Source organism: Telopea speciosissima, unplaced genomic scaffold (assembly GCF_018873765.1).
Source record: "Telopea speciosissima isolate NSW1024214 ecotype Mountain lineage unplaced genomic scaffold, Tspe_v1 Tspe_v1.0300, whole genome shotgun sequence".
NCBI classification, from domain to species: Eukaryota; Viridiplantae; Streptophyta; class Magnoliopsida; order Proteales; family Proteaceae; genus Telopea; species Telopea speciosissima.
In genome coordinates, this window is record NW_025317636.1 from 3,819 (window position 1) to 31,426 (window position 27,608).

General features: G+C 38.7%; 2 protein-coding genes and 1 non-coding gene across 9 annotated transcripts; all 3 read left to right on the forward strand.

The window, feature by feature from the left end:
• Window positions 1-333: 333 nt before the first annotated feature.
• Window positions 334-11,467, forward strand: LOC122647953 (CST complex subunit TEN1). 2 transcript variants are annotated; one of them, XM_043841240.1, is made up of 3 exons: window positions 334-541; window positions 10,907-11,060; window positions 11,184-11,467. In XM_043841240.1, exons 1-3 carry the CDS (start codon window positions 438-440, stop codon window positions 11,301-11,303), a joined length of 378 nt encoding a protein of 125 aa, XP_043697175.1. In that variant the 5' UTR covers window positions 334-437; the 3' UTR covers window positions 11,304-11,467. The 2 variants fall into 2 exon arrangements, with proteins under 2 accessions (XP_043697175.1, XP_043697176.1); XM_043841241.1 differs by lacking the exon at window positions 334-541 and adding an exon at window positions 1,122-1,261.
• Window positions 11,468-13,928: 2,461 nt separating this feature from the next.
• Window positions 13,929-14,002, forward strand: TRNAN-GUU. Its single transcript has one exon. It is a non-coding gene; the product is annotated as a tRNA-Asn (tRNA).
• A 6,221-nt stretch (window positions 14,003-20,223) lies between these two features.
• Window positions 20,224-26,790, forward strand: LOC122647954 (probable protein phosphatase 2C 34). Of its 6 annotated transcripts, XR_006330996.1 has the most exons (9): window positions 20,224-20,368; window positions 20,718-20,777; window positions 20,846-21,105; window positions 21,215-21,523; window positions 23,172-23,289; window positions 23,396-23,619; window positions 24,620-24,849; window positions 25,330-25,427; window positions 25,702-25,908. XR_006330996.1 is itself a non-coding variant. In XM_043841245.1 (8 exons), the coding sequence occupies exons 3-7, from the start codon at window positions 20,863-20,865 to the stop codon at window positions 24,836-24,838; spliced, it is 1,113 nt and encodes a 370-aa protein (XP_043697180.1). In that variant the 5' UTR covers window positions 20,224-20,368; window positions 20,718-20,777; window positions 20,846-20,862; the 3' UTR covers window positions 24,839-24,849; window positions 25,971-26,790. The 6 variants fall into 6 exon arrangements, 5 of the variants coding, with proteins under 5 accessions (XP_043697180.1, XP_043697178.1, XP_043697179.1 ...); XM_043841245.1 differs by lacking the exons at window positions 25,330-25,427; window positions 25,702-25,908 and adding an exon at window positions 25,971-26,790; XM_043841243.1 differs by lacking the exons at window positions 25,330-25,427; window positions 25,702-25,908 and adding an exon at window positions 26,017-26,790.
• The last annotated feature ends 818 nt before the right edge of the window (window positions 26,791-27,608 follow it).

The window sequence follows — 27,608 nt, forward strand, 5'->3', positions numbered from 1 at the left end:
GTGTGGTGGTGTTGCGTCAGTGAGGCTAAAGGTAACCTTGTCTTCCTCCCCTCTTTGATGTTGTTAATTTTTTTTTTGAAATCCCTTCTCCACCGGTGGGATGATCCCTTCGCCCAACAATAACTGTGGTCAACATTAGAAGGGTTGTTGAATCCTCTTATTTGCTTTGTGGAGTAATTTTCTGAGACTTCGTTATTCTTTACATCCTCGCCATTTTCCTCTCCCTAGATAAAAATGGTTGTAACTTGTATTTTCCACGTACCCATATGTGATGCGTGTTATTATTTAATTATTGCTTAGAATGCCTATCTGGCTTCACCAAGATTGCAATGGATCCTATATTTTCCATTCTTTCTGATCAACTTCTATTGTGACATCTGGTATGTGATTCTCAATTTTGCAGGAAATCAAGTGATTCTTTAGGTTGATCTGGTTCAATGGCATCTTCCGCGATAAAACCTGGCATTTTGGTTTCTTTGCAGGATTTACATCCATCTTCTCCATTCTTTAAGCAAGGGGTTTCCCTTCGAGTTACTGGAAAGTAGGTACACTCCCCTGCATTCCTCAGTTTTTACCTTCTAAAGTTTGCATTGTTCCAGTTGTGGGTTTATACATGTTTGACTGCAGTCGTTGTTCTTAGTTTGTGTGTATGTCTATGACTGTTTCTTCTTCTTTTTATCTTATTTTCTCTCCAAATATTAGAGATGGAGCACCTTCTTCTACAGCTTCTGTTCATAGTTTGTGTATGTCTATGACTGTTTCTTCTTCTTTTATCTTATTTTCTCTCCAAATATTAGAGATGGAGCACCTTCTTCTACAGCTGCTGCCATGACCACTTGAGCCCAAGTCCCAAGCAGACATAATTTGTTTATTATTTCCTTTCTCAAAGATAACTTTAGATGGTTAAAGCCCATACAAAAGTTAGTTGGCATCACGACTGTCATGAGTTTATGCTATCCAAAGAAAATTCTAAACAATACAAGAACAGAAAACATTTTTTCATAACCATGTGGTGATAAGTGGTAACTATTAAATCTTCAGAAGCCTCTACATTATTTAAGCAAAGGGTTTAGGTTACTTGATTGCAGAAAATCAAGTGATTCCTACATTACTTGATTTGCAGGAAATCAAGTGATTCTTTAGGTTGATCAGGTTCAATGGCATCTTTTGCGATAAAATCTGGCATTTTGGTTTCTTTACAGGATTTACATCCATCTTCTCCATTCTGTAAGCAAGGGATTTCCCTTCGAGTTACTGGAAAGTAGGTACACTCCCCTGCATACCTCATTTTCATACAGTTTCTTTTATCTTTTTTTTTTCTCCAAATATTAGAGATGGAGTACCTTCTTCTTCAGCTGCTGCCATGACCACATGAGCCCAATTCCAAAGCAGACATAATTTGTTCATTGTTTCCTTTCTCAAAGTTAACTTTAGATGGTTAAAGCCCATACATCAATTAGTTGGCAATTTGGCATCACAACCGTGACTTCATGAGTTTGATTCTATCCAAAGAAAATTCTAAACAATGCAAGAACCTAAAACATTTTGTCATAAACATGTGGTAGTAACTATTAGATCATCAAAAGCCTCTACATTATTTTCTTTACAGATACAGTTCAACTCAACAAAATAAGCCTTACCCCAACCACATGAGATTGACAAGAAACCTATTTCAAAATTTGCTATATCTTTGGATTTTCTCCACTTTCCACCTAGTCCCTTTCGAAGATGTTAAATTTACTCTTCCCTATTCTATATATTGATTTCATACTCTTTATTCACTATGGCCCATGTTATATGTGAATTCTACACTTTCAGATTATCTTCTTAGCTTCTCGTCTGTGGAATGGGAACCTTTGTCCACTGCTCTCTACAACTTGGCACTGATGTGGTGTGTCACTTCCAAAAGAACCCGAACCCTTTACTCATTTATCATTACCCAGATCATTACGTAGGGCATTACTCCCAAGGGACACTCTAGTATGAGGTCACAATGATGAAATTTGAGCAACAACATCAACAACTCAGCCTTATCCCATCTAAATGGAGTCGGCTACATGGATCCTTGCAAAGACTGGGAAAAAGAAAAAAAGAAATACAACATCATTGGCAGAAACTCAGGAAAACCAACCTAAATGGGGTCGGCAACATGGATCGTTATCCTCCAAACATCTCTGTTCGAGGCCATGCTTGAGAGAAGGCCCAAACTATGCATGTCTTCTTCACTACTAATGTAGTCCTAGATTGGTAGATAATCCAACTTGGAGCCAGTAACCAGGAACTGCTATGAACTGGTAAATCGGGTAGGCCAAAATTGGGATTTTGGTCAAATTAGGGTTAGGGTTTAGTGGAACCTGGCGTTTGATGGTAGGGTTAGGCTAAGTTGATGTAGGGGAGTCTATCAGTGAAGGTTACGTTAAGTTTTAATGGGGGGAAAAGTGTGCTGGAATTGAATTGCAGCAATTTAGGGTTAGGTTTCTGGAAAAATGATAATGATGGAATCTAGGGTTTAGGGTTGGGGGCTATAACCAAGATCGAGTTTTCCACTAGGTGTGACGGAGATTCGGTCCAAGTTTGGGTGGATTTTGATGGTCTGGTGTAAAGTTATGGTGAAATCACAGAATTAGAAAGTAGAAGAATGAAAATAGAAACTTAGGGTTTCAGACAAACCATTCAACGATTGAATATCAGATCTGGAATAAGAAGAGAAGATAATGCTTGCAGGCTGTGCTCCAAACCCAGATTTAATAACTTGAAATAGAATTCAGAAGTTGCAACCGCAGGAACCTGAAGAACAGGCAGATCAAGCTTCAATGGAGAGAACCCAAATCCCAACAGAGCTGTGGTCTGATTCTTCTTCAAGCAGTGATCGATTGGCCTCCTTGAATAGCTGAAGTTAGTGTTCAGATTTGTTATTAATACTCTTGAACCAGCAGAGCAATTCCAGCAATAAGATAGATGCTTCAAGAGATCGAATAGGTGAGAGTTGGGGATGTTGAAGAATTCAGCAGAAGGGGGATGGAAAGCAAGTAGCTATTTCATGATTCAACAATACTCAAAAACAAACTTTGTATTTATTCAATCGTCGGCTCAACTGAGCAATTTCAACCATATTTATAGCCACAATGGCTGAACTAAAATCAAGCTCTAACTAGGATTCAAACTAAAACTAGGATTCCCATCTAGGATTCAAAGCTAAATCCCATTTAGGATTAAAACTCCAAATAGAACTCAAATAAAAGACTAAATTAAATAAACTCTTAACCTAATCCCACGATTTAGTGCTGGTGTAGGGGAAATCCCTACATCTACACTACTGCTGGGGTAGGGAAGAATCCCTATACCTGTGGCTAGTTTGAGACAGCTGATCTACATCAACTACTTCTCCTAGGGTCATTTTAGGCCTGCCCCTAGATCTTCTAGATCTTTCAATCTGAATCAGGTCACTTCTCCACACTGGTGCATCCTGAGGCCTCCGTTAAACATGACCACGCCACCTCAAACGACTTGCTCGTTGCTTCTCATGAATATAGGGGCTACTCCAAATTCAGCTCTAATATGGTCATTCCTAACTTTATTCTTCCTAATCTTTCCACACATCCATCTCAACATCCTCATCTCCGCCACACTTTTTTTATCTACGTGCCGCTTCTTGATTGCCCAACATTCTGCACCATACATCCTGGCTGGTCTAATAAAATTTTCTTTTGAGCTTTATAGATATAGAGGATCAGAATTAGAACATAAGGCTTGAATGATTAATTATCATCCCAAGCACATCTATTTATAATCATGAAAAACAGAGAACAGAATTACATGAGCAATGTGGGACTAAACCACATATAAGAGAGACATAATAAAAGATAAAAGACATAATAAAAGGGAAAAATTCCAGAATACCCCTATGGTATTCTGGACCATACAATCCAACACTCCCCCTCAAGTTGGAGCATATATATCATGCATGCCCAACTTGACTAAGATAGGAAGAAACATTTTGCCACTTAGTCCCTTAGTGAACACATCAGCCAATTGATCATCAGACTTCACAAAGGGAACACTAATGAGTCCAGCTTCGAGCTTCTCCTTGATGAAATGTCGGTCAACCTCCACGTGCTTAGTACGATCATGCTGGACAGGGTTATGAGCAATGCTAATGGTTGCTTTATTGTGCATCATGGGAAGATGGATAGCAACACCAATATCCTGCAACAATCCTCTAAGCCATAGAAGTTCACAAATTCCTTGTGTCATTGCACGAAATTCGGCTTCAACACTAGACCTTGCCACAACATTCTGCTTTTTGCTACGCCATGTGACAAGGTTCCTACCCACAAAGGAACAACCCAGAGATAGATTTTTTGTCAGTGGAACCAGCCCAATCGGCATCAGTATAAGCTTCAATCTTCAGGTGACCATTGGAAGAGAGAAGGATTCCTTTTCCTGGAGCAGACTTCAAATACCGCAAAATACGACAGACTGCCTCTATGTGAGAGGAATAGGGATCATGCATAAACTGGCTCACCAAACTTACAGCAACGGCTATGTCAGGTCGTGTGTGAGAGAGGTAGATTAGTTTACCCACTAATCGCTGATAACAACCCTTGTCAATATGTTCACCCTCTTTCTCCTTAAGTCTTGTAGTAGCTTCCATAGGAGTATCTGAAGGATGACAACCTAGCAGCCCAGTCTCAATCAATAGATCGAGGATATATTTTTTTTGAGAAAGAAAGATGCCCTTCGAAGATCGAGCAACTTCTATCCCTAGAAAATATTTTAGAGGTCCGAGATCTTTTACCTCAAACTCACGCCCAAGGAAGAGCTTCAAATTCTTGATAGCATCACCATCATTACTTGTGATCACAATATCATCCACATAGACTATGAGAAGAGTTACCTTGTCACCAACTCGTCTGATAAACAAAGTGTGATCAGCATTACTCTGCTTATATCCTGCTGAAATCATAGTCTTGTGAAATCTGTCAAACCAAGCTCTAGGTGACTGCTTCAACCCATAAAGGGCACGCTTCAATTTACAGACCCTGCCCTTGGTCTTGTCATCAGAGGAACCTGGTGGAATGTCCATATATACCTCTTCCTCAAGCTCCCCATGGAGGAAGGCATTCTTTACATCTAATTGCTGAAGATCCCACCCAAGATTTGCAGCACAAGATAATAACACCTGTACAGTGTTGAGTTTTGCCACTGGTGCAAAGGTCTCCTGATAGTCAACTCCATAAGTTTGAGTAAACCCCTTTGTAACCAGACGTGCCTTATATCGATCTACTGAACCATCAGTCTTCTGTTGACCACAAAGACCCATTTACATCCAACTGGTTTTTTCCCTGGAGGAAGAGCCACAAGATCCCACATATTATTTTTGTGTAGTGCTCTCATTTCTTCCAACATTGCTGCCTTCCACTTTCCATCTGTAGATGCTTCCTGCCAATTTTTAGGAATCGAAACAGAAGAAAGAGAAGATACAAATGCACGAAAAGAAGGAGAAAGAGAACTATAAGAAACAACACGAGATATGGGATGTAAAGTGCAAGTCCGAGTACCTTTGCGATGAGCAATAGGTAGGTCGGAAGAAGAGGGCTTACCAGGAGAGGAAGGATCTGGATCTGGAGCCGGCAACTGGATGGGTATTGGTGCTAAAGTGGATTGAAGCTGCCCTCTGTTGGTCCTGCCCCTTGTATAGGTGAGTATGTTGAAGTTGTCAATCCTTTTCTGAAATTCACCAATAGTTCTCTGGACTGGAGTCAGCTCCCCCTGAATAGGAACATTAACAACACTCTTTTCTATGGTCTCCCCCTGTAAAGGATTCCCTTCAGATGAGGGGGGAACAGCTAGAGGAGGTTGGGCATCAATTAAAGAAGGATGGGCAGCATCCAAAAGAGGCTGGGCAACAGCCAGAGGAACCTCAAGAGGAGGAATCTCAAAAGGCACATCTTCACTAGAACTCTCCCCCTGAAGAGGTGGTGAAGAATAATAAGAAAGGGTCTCATGAAAGACAACATCCATACTAACCAAAGTACGGCGGGAAGGGGGATGGTAACACTTATAACCTTTATGGATTGGAGAATAACCCAAGAAAATACAACGTAGCCCCCTAGGTTCAAGTTTGCCTGGAGATTTTGTATCTCCAGCATAACACATACAACCAAACACTTTGGGAGGCACAATAAAGGAGGAATTCCCCAGTAAAACATCAGATGGGCTACGGGAGTTAAGGACCCGAGTAGGTAATCTATTGATGAGATAGGCAGCAGTAAGAACCGTATCTCCCCAATATTGAGATGGGACATTCTGAGCAAACATCAAGGCCCTGACCATCTCTAACAAGTGGCAGTTTTTCCGTTCTGCCACGCCATTCTGGGCAGAGGTATCAACACAACTAGTCTAGTGAATAATGCCATGATCAGCCAAATATTTTTGAAACTGAGATTCTGTATACTCGGTTCCATTATTACTCAATATTTTGAGGGTAGCCTCGAACTGAGTTTGGATCATTTTATGAAAATGCTAAAAACATGAAAAAACCTGATTTTTTGTGTGCAAAAGATAGACCCATGTGTTCCTAGAATGACAATCAATAAAAGAGACAAACCAACGATGACCAGAAATAGATGTTTTATGACTAGGGCCCCAAACATCAGAATGCACCAATTGAAAACAAGAACAACTTTTTTTATTTGAAATTGGATAATTTGAACGTGTCTGTTTGGCCATTACACAAGCCTCACAAAAAAAGTCATCCTTAGTATGTTGGGTGACCAAACTAGGAAACAAATGTGCTAAAATTCCTAAGGGGGGGGGGGGTGACCTAACCTAGAGTACCATTGGTAAAATTTAGAAGATGCCAAGGAGTTCTAGTTTAGCGGAGAAGGTAATGGTGGTGGAGTGAAGCGACCATCATCAAGCAGGTACAATCCACTATGTACTTTACCCAATCCAATCGTCTTCCCAGAGCCCAGATCTTGAAAGACACAATTAAAAGGAAAAAAGGTTACTTTGCAATTAAGATCACGAGTAATACTACTAATAGAAAGAAGGTTAGTAGTAAAATTAGGAATATGTAACACAGAGAACAACGGAAGAGAGGAAGTGCAGTTGATGATTCCTTTTCCAGATATAGAGGAAAGGGAACCATCAGCTACTTTGACCTTATCTTTCCCAGAAGTGGGAGAATAACGATGAAACAGGCTAAAGGAATCGGTCATGTGGTCTGTAGCTCCAAAATCTATGATCCAAGGATGGGAAGCTACAGAAGCACAGTGACCACCAAATGGAATACCTGACCGGGCAAAGTCTGAACCTAAAGGAGCAGAAGAGTTGGCAGTAGCAGCGGATGTAGTAGAGGCAGCAGCAGCGGAAGTCCTTAGCACACGGAGGCATGCCTGTAAATCGTCCTGGGATAGACCAGTGTTAGTAGCAGGGGTAGTGGTAATAGACTCAATATGGTTGGCCTTGTTCTTTGGCTTTTTCTTGGGAGCCCTCTTAGCTTCAAAATCAGCCGGCTTCCCATGAAGTTTCCAGCACTTGTCTTTGGTGTGGTGCGACTTGTGATAGTGCTCACAAACAATAGTACCAGTAGTAGAATCAGTAGAAGTAGTGCTTGTAGGTGCAAAAGCAACCGGGGCAGCAGTCTGAAGGGCTGACCTGTCAGTAATAGGAGGGTGCAACATGGCAGCCCTACGGTTTTCTTCAGAGGAGACCAGTGCATAGGACTGTTCAAGTGTGAGAAAAGGTTTGTGACCCAACACTTGAACCTGAATCTGATCATACTCCACATTTAACCCAGCCAAAAAATCATAACTCTGATCTTGTCCACATGTTTCTTATATAAAGTAATATCAGCAGCTGTACTTGGGTGAAAGTCAGAAAAGTGGTCCATTTGCTGCCAAAGGCTGCGCAAAGTAGCATAGTATTTGGAGACTGTCAATTCTCCCTGAGTAGTGTGAAGGACCTTCTTCCTGATTTCATATACCTGGGCATCATTGCCAAGCTATCCGTAGGTTTCCTTGCAAGCAGCCCAAATTTCCGAAGCTGTATCAAGGAGAAGAAAATTATGCTGCAGATCTGTCGTCATAGAACCAATCAGGTAGGACATAAGAACTCCATTGTTGGCAAGCCACTTTTCTTGAGCAGCTCCAATCTCGGTTGGCATAACATTGGTTCCATTAATATGACCAGTAAGGCCACGGCCAGCAATGGTAAAGGAAGCAGACCTAGACCAAAGCAAGTAATTAGTGCCATCCAACTTGATTGGATTAGGAGGAAAGGTATGATAATCTGATTTGCTTTGTCCATCACCAACAGAAGTAGCAGTCGAATCCACTGAGTCACCCATGAAGACAGTAGAGAATCCCAAATCGCCGAATGGGGCTGTTGTGAAGAGAAGCCCAAGAAATCCTTCAAGTTAAGGGCTGAAAATGGGATGAGAGCCCTCTAGGAATGATAGAATTGTCTCAAAAAATCAGCAACAACTGACAGAGAAAACCTTGAGATCGATTTTTTCAAGGTTTTGAAAAAACCCTGAAAGTGCTGAAATCGATAAGAGGAGAAGTAGCCCAAAAGGTGAGTGGATGAGGCTGAAATTGCAGTCGAGTGTGCCTTGAATAGGGGAGAGTCACTCCTCAAAAAATCAGAACCAACTGACAGGTGGAACCTCAAGATCGACTATTGTCAGGGTTTTGATAAACCCTGAAATTATGAAGAAATATCGATCTTGAGGGGTCTTCAACTTGTTGTAGATGCTTGTATACCAATTTTCTGCAGTTCTTGAGCTCCAATATGTTGAACAAATCCCTTGTAGTATAGATTGAATCTGTCCAAAGAAAGCTGAAGTCTCCACTTTTCGCAACAAAGAGACCAAGCACCCTATCGATCAGATCTTGAAATCATGGAATGAGGTAAGAAAAAGAGGGCAGCAACTGGATCAATAGATCACCTCATCAGTGCTGCCCTTTGGGAAAAAGAAGAACAAAACAAAGGGGAGGAAGATCGAGAAAGGGAAGAAGAGAAGAGAAGAGAAGAGAAAGATGAGATCAAGAATTAGAAAAGGGGGGATCGAGAATGGGAGAGGTGGAGTCCTAATTCATAACCTGCTCTGATACCATATAGAGAGGATCAAAATAGAACATAAGGCTTGGATGATTAATTATCATCCCAAGCACATCTATTTATAATCATGAAAAACAGAGAACAGAATGACATGAGCAATGTGGGACTAAACCACATACAAGAGAGACATAATAAAAGAGAAAAGACATAATAAAAGGGAAAAAGTCCAGAATACCCCCACAGTATTCTGGCCCATACAATCCAACAACAGAATACCGCCTGCCCTTATCCACTTCAACAATTCTTTTTTAATTCTCTAGGAATCATTATCCTTATATTGTCTTCTTTATTTACCATGGAGCCCAGGTATCTGAAAAAATCACTTTGAGGTATCTCTTTATCATCAATATTGACCACCTCATCAACCGCCATAGTGTGGCTAAAATTGCAACCATGTACTCTGTCTTTGTTCTACTTATCTTAAGACCTTTTGATTCCAAGGTAGATCTCCACAACTCCAACTTGGCGTTAATCCCTGCTTTTGTCTCAACCACTAACACATTATTGTCAGCGAAAAGCATGCACCAAACATCTTGTATGTCTCAAGTTAAATCATCAATGATAAGCTCAAATAAGTAAGGGCTTAAGGTTGATCCTTGATGAAGCCCAAGCATAATTGGGAGCTCAGCACCTTAATCCGCCGCCACAAATCTTACGCTAGTCACCACGCCATTTTGCATATCTTTAATGATGTCCACGTATTTACATGGCACCCTTCTCTTCTCAAGTATATGCCAAATAAGTTCTCTAGGGACTCTATCGTAGGCTTTTTCAAGGTCAATAAAGTCCATATCCATATGAAGATCCTTCTTGCCCTCTCTATACCTTTCCATGAGTCTCCTAAGTAGGCCTTTTGAGCACCCATGCTAAAACGGTTCGCTACTAGTCTTTGAATGCATGTTGTCAAACTTAACACATCAAACCCTCCTTTAGCTGGGCTTGGGACTGGCAGTGCAAAAGAACTTATGGAGTTAAATGATCATATCATGGTTTGTAGGTCTCAATACATCTCTCTCTCTCTCTTTCTTTGGGGGTTGGGGCCTAAGGGGAGGTGAGGATAGAGGGGGGAAAATTTGATTAGTATTTACGAAATTGAAGTTATTCTTTGGAATTGAATTTACGAGTTCTAAACTATTTGTGTAATGAAGTTGGACAAAAAAGCACTGTACGATATATTTTCCTAGTCAGTTTTTCAATTGTTCCATGAATTGGAAAATCAGGTTTTGACTGGGGCGAGTCGCCCAAGTTGAGTCAAAATTTTGGAAAACCTGGTCAAAAGTTGTGTAGACTAGGTCAAGATAAAAAATGACGAGACTGGGTCATAAATCGTCCGAGTCAAATAAGACTGTTTTTACCTGAGTCATGACAAACTTGGCAAGTTTAGTTGTTTCTTGAAAAACCGTAAAGCTGGTTCACTTAGAAACTGAGTTGAGTAATTTAGTAAATCTGTATTTTATAACAACAAAAAACCCTCAACTTTCCTCTACTCCCTTCTCTTGTTCAATGGTATAAACTCAAAATGCATTGATATGTGATTCCTTGATTTTTTTTTCCTGTAATTTTCTGATTTTTTTTACTAATTTATACATATTTATTGCATTAAAAATTAAAAATAAACTTGACTCACCTTGACCAGGTTTGACAAGGCCGAGTCATCAGGTTTTTCTGAAAGACGAGTCAAGTCAGAAAACCTGGTTTTCCAACTATGATATGAATTGAAAATTGCTCAGATTTTTCTGAAAAAATCACTGACAAAAGTTTCATGGTGGGACTTTTATAGACTTCAGGGTTACTCTGTAGATACTGCAATTGCCATAATCAGTGATGGAAATTTCAGCCTAAAGATCAACACACAACACCTGAGGAACCTCAACCTTAGACTTGGATCCATCTATCAGTTCATTGGAGAGCTCTTCATAGAATCTAATGATGAGGTACGAAATGTTCTCGGCCAGTTTAATGACTTCCCCATCTTCAGTTTTTCCTTCTTTCTTAAACATCATATAATTGATTGGTAGTGTTACATTTGAACTCTCTTATTACATATGGTGTTTCAGGCCACCGTGCAAGCACGTGTAGGTAGGAACGTAGATGGCATTGATCTCAGTCTTTACAGTCAATCTCTGCAGCTGTTGAGAAAGTTTCAAGCTGACCACTTGAATGATCAGAATGCTTAATAACCAACATTTCTTGTCCAGAGGGATACTTGAGAAACAAACTAGTTTATCAAGGTAACTGATTCTAGCTTGGTGTAGCGGTCACACATGACATAATGGTTTGCCATGGGCTTGGTGCTGTCAATTACTGTCGAATGCGAACCAAACCCAATCCCCTCCCCTTCTCCCCCTTAAAGTGATCTAAAAGTCCTTTGTAATACTTCCATCAAACGGATGGTTGAACAATGGTTTGTCATGGGCTTGGGACTGTTCTTTAGTTTTGGGGTTGAACCAGTGCCTTCATGTGAACAATTATTGTATTTGGCATTGGACCTCGTGGACTGCCCCAACCAAAATTTTGGGAGAGGTTGGGGGAGGAAAGGTAGCTTTTTTAATGACTTCATTTGTCTCAGACACTATAGGGATGGTGAGAAGAGATATATTTTACATCTTAGGTGGAAAGGAGATTGTAATTCTTTCTACTTCTTAAGGTATAATGTGGTGTAGTGCAGATTAGATATATACTGCAAAGACTTTAGATTTGTGGGTGAACCCTTTTCTGCGGGTGAACGAAAAATTTTCGTTCATTCTATTATGGACTTTGGTTTCTTGCATGGCACACCAAAAAAGGGCTTGTTATGTACCGTCCAGAGTGCTCAGAGATGAGGGTTTTTAAAATTGGATCAGATCAATCAATTTGGATTGGAATCAGTGGAGTTCAATCTTAATTTTGGCCGGTCGATCCAAGCCCTTTTCAAAATCTAGGGTTAACACATTTTTTTTTAATATTTTATTTTGGTAAAATATGATTTATTCATAAGAATGTATAGGTAACACAGCTGTGGGATTACAAAGTTCTAACAACCATGGAGCGGAGTTAAAATTGTACACGTGCACATGTGAGCTGCCACCTAGTGCGCAACACATGTTGCCCTTACGGCCTGATACAGGGGTGTACAAAATGACCACCACATCGCTGGTCATATCCAGGGTTTTAGGACGTGTAGCGGTCATTTTGTGCCCCCATATCAGGGTTCAGGGGCGGCGTGCAGTACGTGACTAGGAGGCGTTCTCGTTTGCCTTGGGATTTTTAACCTTGCTTAGAGAACCTATCTATAAGATTAATAATTATAAACGGTATTTGATACGAATTTGAAAAAACTCAATCCCATAAACCAACTGACAGAGTGAGGAAACCTAAGAACTTATCAATCCACATTAAGTTTTTCATATAAATATGGGATAAATGTAATCGTAAGGGTATTCAATTGAGTCGTTACGTTTTTATTGTGATCACCGCCCCAAATAGAAATGTTTGATCATTGTTATCATTATTACATGGACCCAACTAATTCAACCTTTCTCTCTTTCCTTTTCACCTTCTTTTTATCTTTTCTTCTTTTCTACCTTATTTTTTAATTTCCTCGTACCGACCACCACCAAGTTTGTTTGTTTGTTGTTGGTTTTCTTCTCTATAATTGTTGGGTTGAGGGCGGAGGGTTAGATTTCTATTCTAAATATGGACCGACCTGACCTGACCTGACCTGGAAACATTTGTTTGAAGGGGTATGGCACCGCCATGTGGTGGGTGTAGAGACGAAGATGCCAGGAAGTTGTGACAAGGTCACAACAACCACTCTATTCCTACTGCGGGGGAGGACGTCGGTGTCGATTATTGTCCAATCCTTCCACAATTAGGTTGCAAGATCCACATTTCATTTACCAAAAAATAAATAAAAAATCCAAATTTCGGTATTTTTCTGTCCAAGTCAGCCTTCAAGAAATCGGAATCGAATCGGTTTAGACTCGGGCCAATTATGGGCTTATGGCCAAATTGAAATCCATGGAAATCAAGGTTTATAAACCCATAATCTGGATTAAGCTCGACTTAGTCCTCATTAGGTATGATTTCTATTTTAGAAATAGTAACGTTCCATTTTTGCATCTTATTTCGGTGAAATAATAGAAATCATCCAATGGAATAGAAATTCTGAAATAACTGAGGAGATGTTTCAATTTTAAAATTGAAATTGATTCCACCATTGCTAATGGTCTCGTCACCACCACCACCACCTTCCCAGTCTTACCCCTCCCACCACCACCCTCTCCAAAAAAAAATAATATAGAATTTACTCTTAGAAATTGAGCTACCAAATGGATTTATTATTCTTGAAATATTTCAAATTGATGCAACCAAAACAATTGCAATTGCTTGAACAAAAATCTAATTGTTGACTATTTCATGAAATCAATTCTAAAGCTAAAAAAGAATCATATCAAATCTAGCCTTAGTTCGTTCTGATTGTAATATAGCAGGTGGAGTCTATCGTTTCGGCTGCAACATAGTGTCCCCCTCCCTCTTAGAAAATAGTCACTACCTAAACTTGGATCGGTCTGGCACTCTGGATTGGATGCAAAACCAATATATTCCAGGCATATAGGGTTTTTCATAAAAAATTGACTTGAGCCAAATCAGGGAGAATTGAGTGCTCCGACCCAATTTTGGTAAACCCTGGTGGAGACTAATCCTGTTGCCGGTTCTATTTCCTTGAACCTGACCTAACTTCATTCTCCATCCTGGGTTCTTTTCTTGTGCTGATTCTAATTTACTTTAAATATATATATTACTATTATTATATAATCATGGCTGGAATAGCTCAGTTGGTTAGAGCGTGTGGCTGTTAACCACAAGGTCGGAGGTTCAAGCCCTCCTTCTAGCGAATTTTTATTTTTTTTTCCAACATCATGTGGTTTTGGGAGATTCAGCAAATTTTTATGTTTTTTCAAGCATTATGTGGTTTGGGAGATTGTTGGGTTAGGAAATGCGTGGGGTTTACTTCTTTCTACAATAACATTAATAAAGCAGTTCCTTTTTGCGTAGAATTATTAAGTAGTTCATGATAGAGATATAATGGGGTCGCATGGAAAATCTAGTCCACTTAATTAATGGAAGGGATCTAGTTGAAGAGCCAATCACAAATGATTTTGTTGGACAATTTGATTGTGTTGGTCCAACCACCTCCACCAAAATGGGATTCCCATAATGGGAACTGGAAAATGTCAATTTCTCATGATTTGATACCCACAAAACGAATCATGCGTTTGATGTCAATAATGTCTTTCTTTTTTCTTTTCAAGAAATGGGATCTGCACTACTCTCTTTCTCTCTCACCCACTAAGTAGAATTAGAGACCAAAAATCACCTCTTTCCATTACAAAGAAATTTCCTTCTTTCCCTTTTTAACTAACGATCTACTTTTGTCTCTTCCCTAAGTCCCCTACAGTGTTTTTAAGAATCTGGATAGGCTAGGTCGACATTAGATCGGTGTTAATCGAGGCCAATCTTGATGTGAATCAAACTAGTCGAGGTTGTTCCTGATTACGATTCATATAGGATTTCTAGGGCTAGGGCATAATTTGGCTGCTTCTGACTAATCATACCAATTTCAATCCGAATCAAATCAGTCGGGTCTGATCCAAATTCCAAATCTATTCTTTTAAATCCTAGCCCCCTCAATTCCTTTAGAAGTTATAAGAAAATCCAAAAAAGCTCCCTTGAGGATTCACGTACAATTTTAGTGACGACACATGTCTTTTTGCTTCCATTAATGCCTCTACCCAATACCAAATTGATAGTACAGAAATGTGAAAAGAGTGAAAGAAAAAGAGAAAAAGAATACTGCCTGAATGCCTGATTGCATGGAGCCTATGCCCAGTAATGCATCCCTTGAAATAAAAATTCTCATCCATGTTAATGCCACCACATGCACTCTCATTACCCCCACACTAGTGTAGGCTAAGTGACGAGGCAATGATCTCTTGCCCAAAGAAAAAACTGTAACAGAATCTTAATCGGCATAAGCGTCCAATTCGTGATGAGATCGATTTGTCTTGATACCAATATCAATATCAACGATGATCGATACTGATCTTGAGCTTGATATACTATGCTAGTTAGAAAATGATTTATAAAAAAATTCAAATTACCTTTTGTGGTTTTGAAATATTGGTCTTGTGTGTTTTCCCTCCCACTTGTTTTTTGGTTTTTGGTATTGCTTTTGAAAGATCTTTTTTGTGAGAGATGATGCCATGTAATTAATAAGAAAAATGTGAATTAAAGGGTAGGATTTCTTGAGGAGAGGTATCTATCGTCCCTTATGTTCAGGGTTTGTCAGGATTGCTTTTTCACATATGCAATTCGAGTCGAACCGAGTCAGGTCAGGTCGTGTCATTACAGGATTTTGATATATAAAGAATATTATGTTTTTGCTCCATACCCGAACCAAATTAAATTCCAGGTCTATCGAAGTCATTTGGGTTTTACTCAACACCGTTTGAGGTCTACCGAACATCGGTTGGGTTGCAAACAAAGCTAGTCATAGCTCATACTATGTCGGTATCTCTCTGAGACAATAATAATAATAATAATAATAATAATAAGAGGGAAGTTTTCATACACGGCCGTATAAGCATGCGCGATCGTATCCCCTCACACAAAGAGTTGGAAAAGTCATAAACCCCCACCCATTAATTAATGCCTTGAAACTCTCACCCTCTCACATAATCCGACCATAAGACGTCCAACCGGACCAATTGATTCTTGGCCCGACCTAATCCGACCAACTCCAATTTCCCCACATTCAAACCATGAAACACCAAGGAGGATGTTGACGACGTTAATGATGATGATGGGACAGCTCCACTGCAACACTCATCATCCACGGGGTCGTTGAGCTTGAGCCTTTTTCCGTGTGAAGCACTTTCATTTCCCGCATGCTCAACTCATATTGATCATTCCTAGTTTCCTATAGTTAGATTGATGGATTGGAGAATAACCAAGTGGACTACATGTCAATTTTGAGGCCATCTCCAATCTGATACAGCATGAAACAAGTCCCCTAAATTTTGTGGAATTTTGGGACCAACCTGCGGCGCAAACAACCGTTAGTTTGGTTGGTCAGTGGTATGCCAGTTGAGTACATAAATACATTGCCTTCTAAGAGGTCAGGGAATTGATTTCTCCTAGTAAAAAAATGGCCCTTACTCTTTAGTAATTGTAGATCCCCCCCCCCTCTACGGTAGTGGTAGTATTTAATTTTGTGAAAGCACGTCTTTAGTTGTTGGACATTCAATACCGGCTTTCTGATTTTTCGATAGTTATTTTTAAGTTGCACTGTTTAAAGCCTATTTAAAGATTGTTTAGATTTAAACAGGCATACCCCGGTTAAGACCTGATTAAGATCCAATTTTAGTATCCAGTTATAACCCGAGCCAAACCAAGCCCATTTCAACTGGCCTGATTATCTTTTTGTTAAGAACCGGCCTGATTATCTAAATGAATGATCACAAGGCAGCTTCCATCCAAACTTAGTTTAACCCGACCGAGACCAACCAAGCCCAACTGATTGCCTTAAACCCACGTTCCTTTAACCGATAAAATGTTTTGTCAGTCTTCCATAGTCTTCTATAGTTCTATTACTGTTTTGTAACAACAACAGCCCGATTCTCCATGCTCCCAAAAAACGCATTTTTTTTTTATTTTATGGAAGAGAAAAAGAACACGTATTACACCCCTCGATCTAGGTAATCACGCATCACATGGGATGTTGTGTGGTCCCCACACCCTCGACGCACGGAGACAGCTGATCCGGAATCCTAGGGAGAACCAGTAGCCCAGTATCGAACGAACCACCTAGAGTTCTTGACTGCATCTTTGTCTCCAATGAACAATCCAAGTTTTTTATAGCTTTAATGCATCCAAGTCAAAATAGACGGTTGTTTTCCTAAATTTCCACGAGACGAAAGTTTCTTTCTGCCACTGCTCATACGAGGGAAGTTGTACTTAGCAGTTAGCTCTCATGCGTGGAACACGAGTCCCGTGAGCGATTCACAGTCGTTCAAATAAAATATTCTCATAGATTTGATTTTATCTGAAAGATTGTAAGTCGTTCCCGTACGCTCATGTACATGAAGATTCCCCACTCACGTAGAACAACATCTCTCTATTTCCACACGTAATCTCTACATAATAAGATGATGTAGTACACGCGTTACATTACATTGCATGCGTGGATAATGCGTTTTAACTGTTCAAATTAGGATTAGAAAATGTTTACCAAAAAAAAAGGTTAGGATTAGAAAATAAGAGAATGACATGAGATTGGAAAATGATCTGCTTATCTCATCGGACGGCTACCGTTTTAAACCAAATATAACTTTACTTGTATTTACGTGCATGATACAAGAAGTTGACACGCTACACTTGTCTCTTGGAATAAGTATAAACTACGTATGTATGTACGTATGTACATTCTATCTTATGTTATCTATAGAATCTAGGTATTTTGACCCAATAATATTCACCATGTGAAAGATCAATTATGGCTTGTGTTTAAGTAGGTCCCATGATATATCAAATTTGAGACAAATCAGAGTTCCCCATGTGACGATAAATTTTTTGGGAAATAGTTTTCTATTCGGGAGTGTGGCCTACACCCATGTGTCTATCTCTCTCCTCCTTAAAATAAGGGGGCAGAGATGTCTTTTAAAATAAGGAGGAAAGAGATAGACTCATGGGAGTGTTGGCATAGGCCACACTCTAGGACAAAGAACTTTCTATCAAATTTTTTTTTAAGATTTATTATATTTTGAAAAATATAGTAGAAAAGAAAGAAGACAATAAGTTTTGTTGTAAAATTTGACATGTGATCAATCTAGATCATTCTCTTTTGTTCAATAGTTGGATTTCTCAAATCACTCTTTAATGCAACATAGTAAATGACCGGTGTATGAATGGTTTGACCTATTATTCACCATATGACACATTAATTGTGAACTAAATATTGTGTATAAGTAGGTCCCATGATATCAAATTTGAGACCAATCAGAGTTGGCCGTGTGACGATATAAATCTTTCATGATTTATTATATTTTAAAAAATATAGGTCAAGGGAAAGAAGACAACTTAAGTTTTGTTGTAAAATTTGACATGTGGTCCATCTAGATCATGCTCTTTTGTTCAATAGTTGAATTTCTCAAATCACTCTTGAATAGGACACATTAAATGACCACTACATGAAAACTAAGGATGTAATTAACAATCAATTTGATTTTTCTATATAGCAATAGCTATCGATGATTGGTTTCAGTCTGTTATCGATTACTTTTTTTGGTCCTCCTCAGTCTAATCTTGATTATATATATAAAAAAAAAATGTACAAACGTATTATTGTTTTTTCAAAATTTTAAATAATTATATAATTAATTGAAAACCTGGGGATTCGGCCCTGTCATAACCGGTCAAGGCAATTCACGTTTTTCTTATTTTTTAATACAATAAGTGTGTATAAATGACTAAAAACTCAAAAAGGTACAAAAACAATATGGGAAAACCAGGAAAAAAAAAATCAAAAAAATCACATATCAATGCATTATGAATTCATTGAACAAGAGAAGGGAGACGAATAGCTGAGGGTTTCTTACTAATTTAGAATACAAATTTACTATTTTACTCAACTGAGTTTCTAAGTGAATCAACTTTATGATTTTTTTTTTAACGATTAAATTTGCCAAGTCTGTGATGACTCAGGTAAAAATATTGAGTCTTATTTGACTTGAACGATTTATGATTGAGTCTCGTCATTTTTTACCTTGACATAGTCTATCCGACTCTTGATCAGGTTTTCTAAAATATTGATTCGACTCAGATAACTCAGCCCAATCAAAATTTGATTTTCCAACTATGCTCATGATGATAGAGTGCAATTTTTCTCTCACATGAATTATTTTCTCTCTCCCATTCCAAATATATGGATCTCATATGAATGATACCTTTTTCAGATCACCCATGGAACTAGCATGCAAATTTTTCCTCACGCTAGTAGCATAGGAAACCCTCTCTTAAGACATTACTTGTTATCACTTAGTCTTGTTTTACATGTAAAATGTGTGTATATTACCATCTTTAATGGGATCTCTCCGAAATATTTCCTGCAAATCAAGCATACATCGAAATGGAATAATGCATTTCGTTTAGAATTTAGCTCGTTTCTAGGGAGCCCAACATGCCCAGGGTGCTGCCAGCCATTGGGCTGTGCTACACACATCCCTAGGCAACCGAGATGTGTGCGGCATAGCTCAACCACTGGATGCCCCTTGGCAACACCCTGGGCCCTGGGCTCCGTGGAGATGATCCTGATCCCTTTGCTTATGGTTTAGCAAATACCCCCCTAGGTTTTGGCATTTTCTAAAATAACCCTTTTAAACCGAGCTGGATTCCACTTTGGTGCCTGCGATCGATTTCAGGCAACAAGAAAGAGAATTCCTGTTGCCCACCAATGAGGTTCTTTTTTTTGGGTCTCTCTCCTATTCTCCTACTTGTTGATACGAGTTCATTGCCAATGATACCATTCTTTGCACCATCATTGGTCTGATGTAAAGATTCCTTTCTACAGTTCGCTAGTCGCTTCGCCTCAATTCACTTTCGAAACATCAACATTCGCGCTCAGCATGCCACAAACCACAACAGCAAAAGCTAAACACTACAGAACCTCCAATTTATTTACTCGATAAATAATTTTAATTTATATCCCTATCTATTAAATATTAATGTTCTTCCACGTATCTAATCCTCATTAACTATCATATCCTCTTCGTCATTGTTAATTAATTTTGGTATAAAACTTTCCCCTTAACAATTTTAAACTTTTTGCACCCCCCAAAAAAAAAAAAAAAAAACACAATTTTAAACTTTTACAGTCATCGAAGTCCTTAACAGTAACTTTATACGAACCTTTTCAGTAAGCCAACTTTTTTGATTAGCTAAACGTACTATGAGGTCAGTGCTGTGCTGTACAAACGACGGAAGGTTTTTTCTCTTAATTCTCTTCCTTCCTTCTTCTCGGAAGTTAAAAGAAAGCTTAAATGGATTGGAAGCGATTTTAAACTTTTGCAGCTCCGTTTCTTAGTCCCACTCGCTGGAGTTTCTTTAGATTCCGGCTAAGACAACCCGCCTTCCGCTACCTCCATCAGATTCCGGCTCTTTAACTTCCAAGTTTTTGAACGTAATCAATCCCCTGTAAAACAAGGTCTGTTTGTCTTTAGCCTCTTGCTCTGTTCGAATTTCTCTTCTTAAACGAAACATGAAAGGATTTTAGTGAAATTCGGATTTTCTGCACGGAAGCTCAGATTTTTTTTTTTTTTTTTTTTTTTTTGCTTCTTTCTTTTATCAACTCAAGTTTTAGTTTTGCTTTGAAGGCTGTGATGCTGCGGAATTGGAGTAAAAAGAGTTTCTGATGTTAGAAATCTATGTAAAACTGAAAATTCTTTTAAGTCTCTTTTGGTTCTGTGAGTGGTTCGGCATGAAAATGTTTCTTTTGATTCTTTTCGGAATGAATATTCCTAATTTTTTTTTTTGGGGTTATATTGAGTTCATAGATCCTATACTTTTGGAGATGGATCGCCTCATTCTCCTAGCGAACATTGTATTTGCTTGAGGTGAGTCCTCCTAATTTATATATAGACATGCATGTGCAAAGGTTCAGAGTTGTAATTCGTCTGGTTAGCCTGAGTTGTAGAGGCAATGGGGCATCTGTCATCTCTGTTCAATGGATTGGCGAGAACTCTTTCCGTCAGAAGGGGGAAGAATTGTAGGATTGACGTCGGAAAGGAAGCCGCTGAAGCAATGGCGAAAGAAGCAATGAAGAACGACTTGATATTGCGTTCTCCAGGGATTGTTAATGCCGATGGTTCAAACAATTTTGCCTCTGTTTTCTCCAAGAGAGGAAATAAAGGAGTGAACCAAGACTGTTTCATTGTGTGGGAGGTATGGCTTGTATTGCCTGTTTCAGAAACTTGATATGCTTGTGCTTTACACTTTTTTTTCTCTTTTCTATTTAATGGAGAAGTATGGTTTGTTTGTTTGGTTTTGGTAGGAATTTGGATGCCAAGCAGACATGATCTTTTGTGGGGTTTTTGATGGGCACGGCCCATGGGGTCACTATGTAGCAAAAAAAGTCAGGGAATCGATGCCGTCATCTCTACTTTGCAATTGGCAGGAGATCGTTGCTCTAACTTCCCTTGACCCTGAATGTGACATGGAATCGGATAAGAAGCTTAATCGATTTGATATTTGGAAGGAATCCTACTTAAAAACTTGTGCATCCATTGACCAGGAGCTTGGGCATCATCGTAGGATTGATTCCTACAATAGTGGTACGACTGCTTTGACAATTGTAAGACAGGTAACAGGTGACTTGGTTTTGTAATGTTTCATACTAGATTTGGTAGTTTAATTATGGTAATTTATCTCTTCCTGTTGGTTGTTAATGTATGCCTTCAACACTTTATGTTTATTTATTTCAAATTCCAACCTCTGTAAGCTTTCTTGCTCTTTATTAATAGAAGTGCTGAATGGGACAAAATTACAGCTTTCTGATGCGCAATGTGTTATCTTTACTCATGCTCACACATATGATTTGGGGCTTGGAAGGTAGTATGCAGACTTTATGGCACCATGTTGCTTTTGTGTGGATTCCACTTAGGTGTAGCCAAGCCTAGAGAAAAGCATTTAAAGTACAGATAAGCGAAAAATATTATGGAAGAAGTTAGTTTGACATTCATCTATTTACCAGTGGTGGCTAAACCCTAAACAATTCTTGAAACATTTAATAGATTCATAGGAAGGAAAACTGTACTGGATAATGTCTATTGTTACCTAATTTTGTGATTTTTTTTATTTGGTGCTTAAATTGTGAACCAGCCTGCGGTAGACACTATATAATTGCTAAAATTGGGAATTAGGTTTTCATTTGGTTGATTCAAGCCATTTGAAGAAACTTAAAGATTTAGATAAATGACAATAGACACTAAATTAGTGATGAAAGAAGAATGACAATAGACACAAAATTTGTGACCAAAATCTTTCATGCTGATTTAGTCAGAATAAACTGTTGCTTTATGTCATGGCATTTTTTTTTCTACTCAATTCTAATTGGGTATCCTATATACTGTGTCAATCAGAAGGTATCAATTGTACGCAAAATAATTTCAGAACAAATTTCAATTCTCCCATTTGGTTAGTCTTATGCTGGTTTTGAAACATTTGAAAATTTGCTCTTATCTAAACTGCCCAAAAGTTTGAAATCCAATGAATCTTATACCACTTTCCTGTCAAACTTGATAGGCCCTCTCTTTGATGCACAGCATCAAATCATTTCCCAATAAACAGTTTATTGGTTGGATAGTAATGTCATTCTGTTGGTGCAAGTTCAGGGAAATGATCATCCATGAAGTGGCACCTTGATTTGATGGTTTGAATTGACGACACATGTTTGTTGTGTTAATTGAATAGTACAAGGTGGACGGTTATAATAGATGTTCTAAGACAATCGAATTTCTTTTCTTACCAGTAGTTTTGGAATAGAGAACACCACCCCCCCCCCCCCCAAAAAAAAAAAAAAAAGAGATCTAGGAACCAAATCAAAGTTATTATTAGTTGGTAATGGTTAAGAAGTTAATCCTATGTTATGAAATGTTGACAAAGTTAAATAGTTAGTTTGGTCTTCTCATATTTGCCTTATATTCCATAGCTAATGGTTAAGACATTAATCCTATATTATGAAATTTAAATTAGTTAGATAGGTATCTTATCGTCTTTATTTACCTCATCTCCTCTTGATACTTTTTTTTTTTTTTTTTTTTTTTTACAATTTTAACGCAATAGACAGTTTTTAGATGGTGTTCCCCTTTCCCATGTAAGGACAGAATTCTGATCTGGGATGAAAGTATTTATTTATGTTTTAAATAATGTAAGACCTACTCTAGTACTTTATGCTTAGTCAGGTTCACTAAGACCCAGCATAAAGCTCTTCCAATTTGATTTTTTGTCAGGGTGAAGAAATTGTTATATCAAATGTTGGGGACTCTCGTGCTGTGTTGGCTACCACTTCTGATGATGGAAGCTTGGTACCAGTTCAACTTACCATTGACTTCAAGCCAAATTTACCTCGTCAGTTCGTCTCTCTCTCTCTCTCTCTCTCTTCCACCCCCTGGAGATAAAAAAGGGAAATCCACTTAACTTTAAATCTTTAATCCCTCTGTTAATGTCTGTTCAGAGGAGGCTGAGAGGATAACACAATGCCAAGGGCGGGTGTTCTGTTTAAAAGATGAACCTGGGTTGCACAGGGTCTGGCTGCCAAATGAGGAAACACCAGGTCTGGCAATGTCTAGAGCCTTTGGAGACTATTGTGTAAAGGACTACGGAGTTATTTCTGTCCCTGAAGTCACACAAAGGAATATAACCAGCAGAGACCAATTTGTTGTGCTGGCAACAGATGGGGTATGTCTTGGTAGTGTTGGTAATGCTTATTTTTAAATGATCTCTCAATCCACTGCCCCTATTTATAATTAGATTTTACCTATTGTTGTGAGTATTTAGCCAAAGTAATGGATAATCTTTCTTACGTTATTTATTTTGACATGATGACAAGTTCTGGAAGGGTATAGAATTGAAGATTTGCAGGCAGCTAAATGTACTCTTTTAGTTACGCTGTGGATATCTCTAGAAATATGCACAATATTAGGAATATGAGTTTTATTGATGAAATATTTGGTTTCTTTTCCATTTTTAGCATTACAAACATTTTCTGCTTTTCTTTCTTTCTTCTTACAAAAAGATCAATAGTATATCTTCTATAATTATAGGTTAATTTTAAGGAGTGGGGACATCATATCTAACATACATGCAAGGGAAGGCTTCTTCTTATTGGTCCAATCTAGGAAAGTAGGATATTAATGCACACAACCCCCTCCCACCCCCACCCCCACCCGAAAAAAAAAAAGAAGAAAAGAAGAAAGCTTTGCAGCCATATAACCCACCATTTTTTTGACTCTCTTTACCCAAACATCTTTTATTCCGCACTTCTCTTTGCTGTTTGATTTGACCATGTGTCGAGTTTCTTGGCCCATCTTAGCCATATATTACAACATGTTTTTGACTCTTCCTCTTGTATTGAGAGCAGCCATAAACTTTTGAATATAAATTGTCTTTCAACCAATTTTCTAATTTTATTTTGACATATGCCAAAGTCCATTTGGAATAAAATTCGACACATGAGGAGAGGAAGGGTTGACATGAACACATTCACAAAGTCAACTGGACCTCCACATGCCATAAAACCAAAGCCTTTGGAGAGAGATTATCTCCCCAAGCCATGGGGAGAACATTCTCCCTGTTGTTATTGTTGAATGTCTTGAAGGAGTTTTTTAACTGTTCTTTCTTACAATTTAAACCCTGAACTGAAAAACTAATTAAATTTTCATTTCTTTCTCTTTTTGAGGTGTGGGATGTTATCTCCAACCAGGAAGCAGTACAGATTGTTTCATCAACGCCAGAAAGAGCTAAATCAGCGAAACGGCTTGTTGAATGTGCAGTAAGTGCATGGAAACGTAAGAGGCGTGGGATTGCAATGGATGACATTTCAGCAATTTGTCTCTTTTTACACCCTTCCTCATCCCATCAGCTGGTCGAATCCATATCGCGGCAGAAAACAGCTTGAAAATGAGCAAGGTAACTGCTGCTTTTGGTATATTGTAACCTTGTGTACATGCATTAACTTTATGGAAAGAGTGCACATCCTTCACATCTTCTTCCTGGTCCTTTTTTCCCCCCTGTTTCCTGGTTTAGATGTACTTTAACCTATAAAATTAACTAGAAGTACAAGTGGTGAAGTCAAATGTACATAGAAGAGTTAGCTAGTCTTGGTGATCCAGGCTCAGCCAATGAAGCTAGTCAGAATTGGTCAGCAGGGCATGACATGCCCTTCATTAACATTTTGGAAAAGTCCCTCCTTTTCTCTTTAGAGAATGCTTTATTGTAGCTTGTGCACTGTCCAAGAATTCTATTAATTTTGCGCATCTTCTTGTCAAACATAAGGTTCTATCATAATAGAAGGATGTCATGCCTTTTACATATTCTTCATGTTCTTCTGGTGCTCTGTGGGAAACAGAGCATGTGTTCTCAAATTTCTCTGTAAATGAGCGTTTCAAGTGGCTGAAAAGATGGGAGAGAGCAGAGCCCATCCAAAAATGATCTCAAATTTCTGTTTGTTATTAACCATTGTGAAACCAGAAGAATTTCCATAGATGGTATTAGCGGATGGTAACTCAACCTTTTAAGAACAAACCAGAGGCCTAACCCAGAGAGTGGGATGGTATCAGGTTGCTCTAGACATAAAACGAAGTAAAAGGACTAGTAGTCTTGGTCAAGGTTTAGTGTTGAACAGCTGTGTTGACATTTGGTTGCTGTACAACAGGTTAAGAATGTCCGGCTGCACTTTCCGATCCAAACTTCAAATCATTGGAGAAACCAGATGATTGGAGGTGTATTGCATACATAATAAGAGTATTTTACTATTGTGTAGGGGTACTTCCATGCTGCACATCGAGTTTATGGAGCAACCATAGTACCGTACCTTATTTTCTTGTCACTAGAGGAAGTGTTCTTTGGTTATACTTTATTTGTTTTATTTGACATATTTGATTTAGGATAATCAGAATCCAGATGAAAGATTAAAAATCTTGAAGATGGTTTCTGGTTCATCTATTAAGATCCATCCATCATTTTACAGTCTCTCTTCTTTGGAAAATATTTTTGTGTCAATTTTCTGTTCGTAGATTTTATATTTTCAGAATACCATGTTCTCTTTCAAGTGCGCCTTTCTCTCTGTTTCACCAGCTAGCCAGTGTGGATACCTCTTTAACAGAGGTCAAGGGACGAACAAGTCCTTCGCAACAAAGCAAGATGTGAAGAGCCTACTGGCCCAAACGTAAGAGAGGAAAAGATTGTCTCTTACAATCCCAATCAGCCTTTTTTACTTTCATTTGATTGGGTCCACAGGCGAACCTCCGAGTGCTTTATTGCCGAGGTTTGGACTAGCCAAGGACTTGAAAGCACAAGCTAGTTCAGGGTGAAACAATGGAAATGCAGTCTCAAAATTATTCCAAATAAGCAATATTCGTCAGAACCTCAAGGTGCCCAGAGAGGCATAACAACACAAGTAGTCATCTCTAAATTTCAGTATGGACTGATATTGAAAGATATATGCTTTTATTTATTACTAAAATTAGTATTCCTTATGCATGATTAAGTGAGTCAGAAGAATGACTGATGATTGATCATGTTGGTGAAATCATGGTAACTGAACTTTGTCACTCTTAACACTGTTGGGGCAAGCTAGATTTCATGGTATACTAGTAGAGCATACATTAATTAACTGAGGTTCAAACTTAAAATTGCTCTATGGTGATGTTTCAGGGTGGAGTTGGATGAATGCATCTAATTTTTGAAGAGACCATGCACTGTTAAGTTGGTTGTCACTTGTATATTGTTGATTCTTAATCTGGGTTGGGTTAGGTTTTTCTTTTAGCATGCTTATCTCTGTATCGATGAAACTCTGGTTTTCAAATTGTAGTTTCTCATGAAAGGAACGGGAGGGAAGTGGAATTGGTTTAAATAATAAAAAAGGAAACTTTTGTAACATGATTATATAATCTACTTAAAACTGTTCCCATATTTAGTAATGGGCGCATGTTTTCTGTCCAGGAGAGTATCTGGGCACGGTTGTGCCCAGACACATGGGGCAGGATGTAAAGTTTGATATAAGCTTGAATTCCTCAGTACCTATTTGGTATGTGAGGCTTGCATTTATATTGTATTTGTACAAGAGGTTTACATTAAGAAGTAACTTGAGGATCACTCAAGATGAGATAAGGATAAGAGTTGTTGCAGTTTAGAGTTTAATTAACGATGACTCTTGAGAGTTTGTATTGTGTAAGGACTCCTCTTGTGGCTTAGAGAGGTTATCGTGAAAAGTTACGCTTTCACACCCCCTCAAGCGCACGGGAGTTCTTGAACCGTAAGCTTGCTTCTAATGTCCTTGAATGGAGTGGGACAACGGCTTGGTCATAACATCACGCTCCGATCTTGTGTACGGATGAACCGAACAACCAACATTTTCTTGGAGACTTGGTCACGACAAAATGATAGTCGATTTCAACATGCTTAGTCCTGGCATGAAGAACTGGATTGGCGTACCAAGTATGTGGCTCCTATATTATCACACCAAATCAAAGGTGGTGTTTCAACTTGTACCCAATATCACAAGTAGAAATTGAAGCCAGAGAATTTCCAAGCCGTATTAGCTAAGCCTTTATATTCGGATTCGGTGCTAGACCGAGCCACGGCTCTGGTTGTTTCTTGAGCCCAGGAGACTAGGTTTGGACCAAAATAAATACAATAGCCACTTGTGGACTTCCTGTCGTCAGGGC

Bases quoted from the DNA above. Each gene is read 5' to 3' on its own strand.
- LOC122647954 (XM_043841245.1), top strand. From the start codon at position 20,863: ATGGGGCATCTGTCATCTCTGTTCAATGGATTGGCGAGAACTCTTTCC. The intron at 21,524-23,171 runs GTAACAGGTGAC...ATTTTTTGTCAG, and splicing joins CTTTGACAATTGTAAGACAG to GGTGAAGAAATTGTTATATC. The intron at 23,620-24,619 runs GTATGTCTTGGT...TCTCTTTTTGAG, and splicing joins TTGTGCTGGCAACAGATGGG to GTGTGGGATGTTATCTCCAA.
- LOC122647953 (XM_043841240.1), top strand. From the start codon at position 438: ATGGCATCTTCCGCGATAAAACCTGGCATTTTGGTTTCTTTGCAGGAT. The intron at 542-10,906 runs GTAGGTACACTC...GGACTTTTATAG, and splicing joins TCCCTTCGAGTTACTGGAAA to ACTTCAGGGTTACTCTGTAG. The intron at 11,061-11,183 runs GTACGAAATGTT...ATGGTGTTTCAG, and splicing joins TCATAGAATCTAATGATGAG to GCCACCGTGCAAGCACGTGT.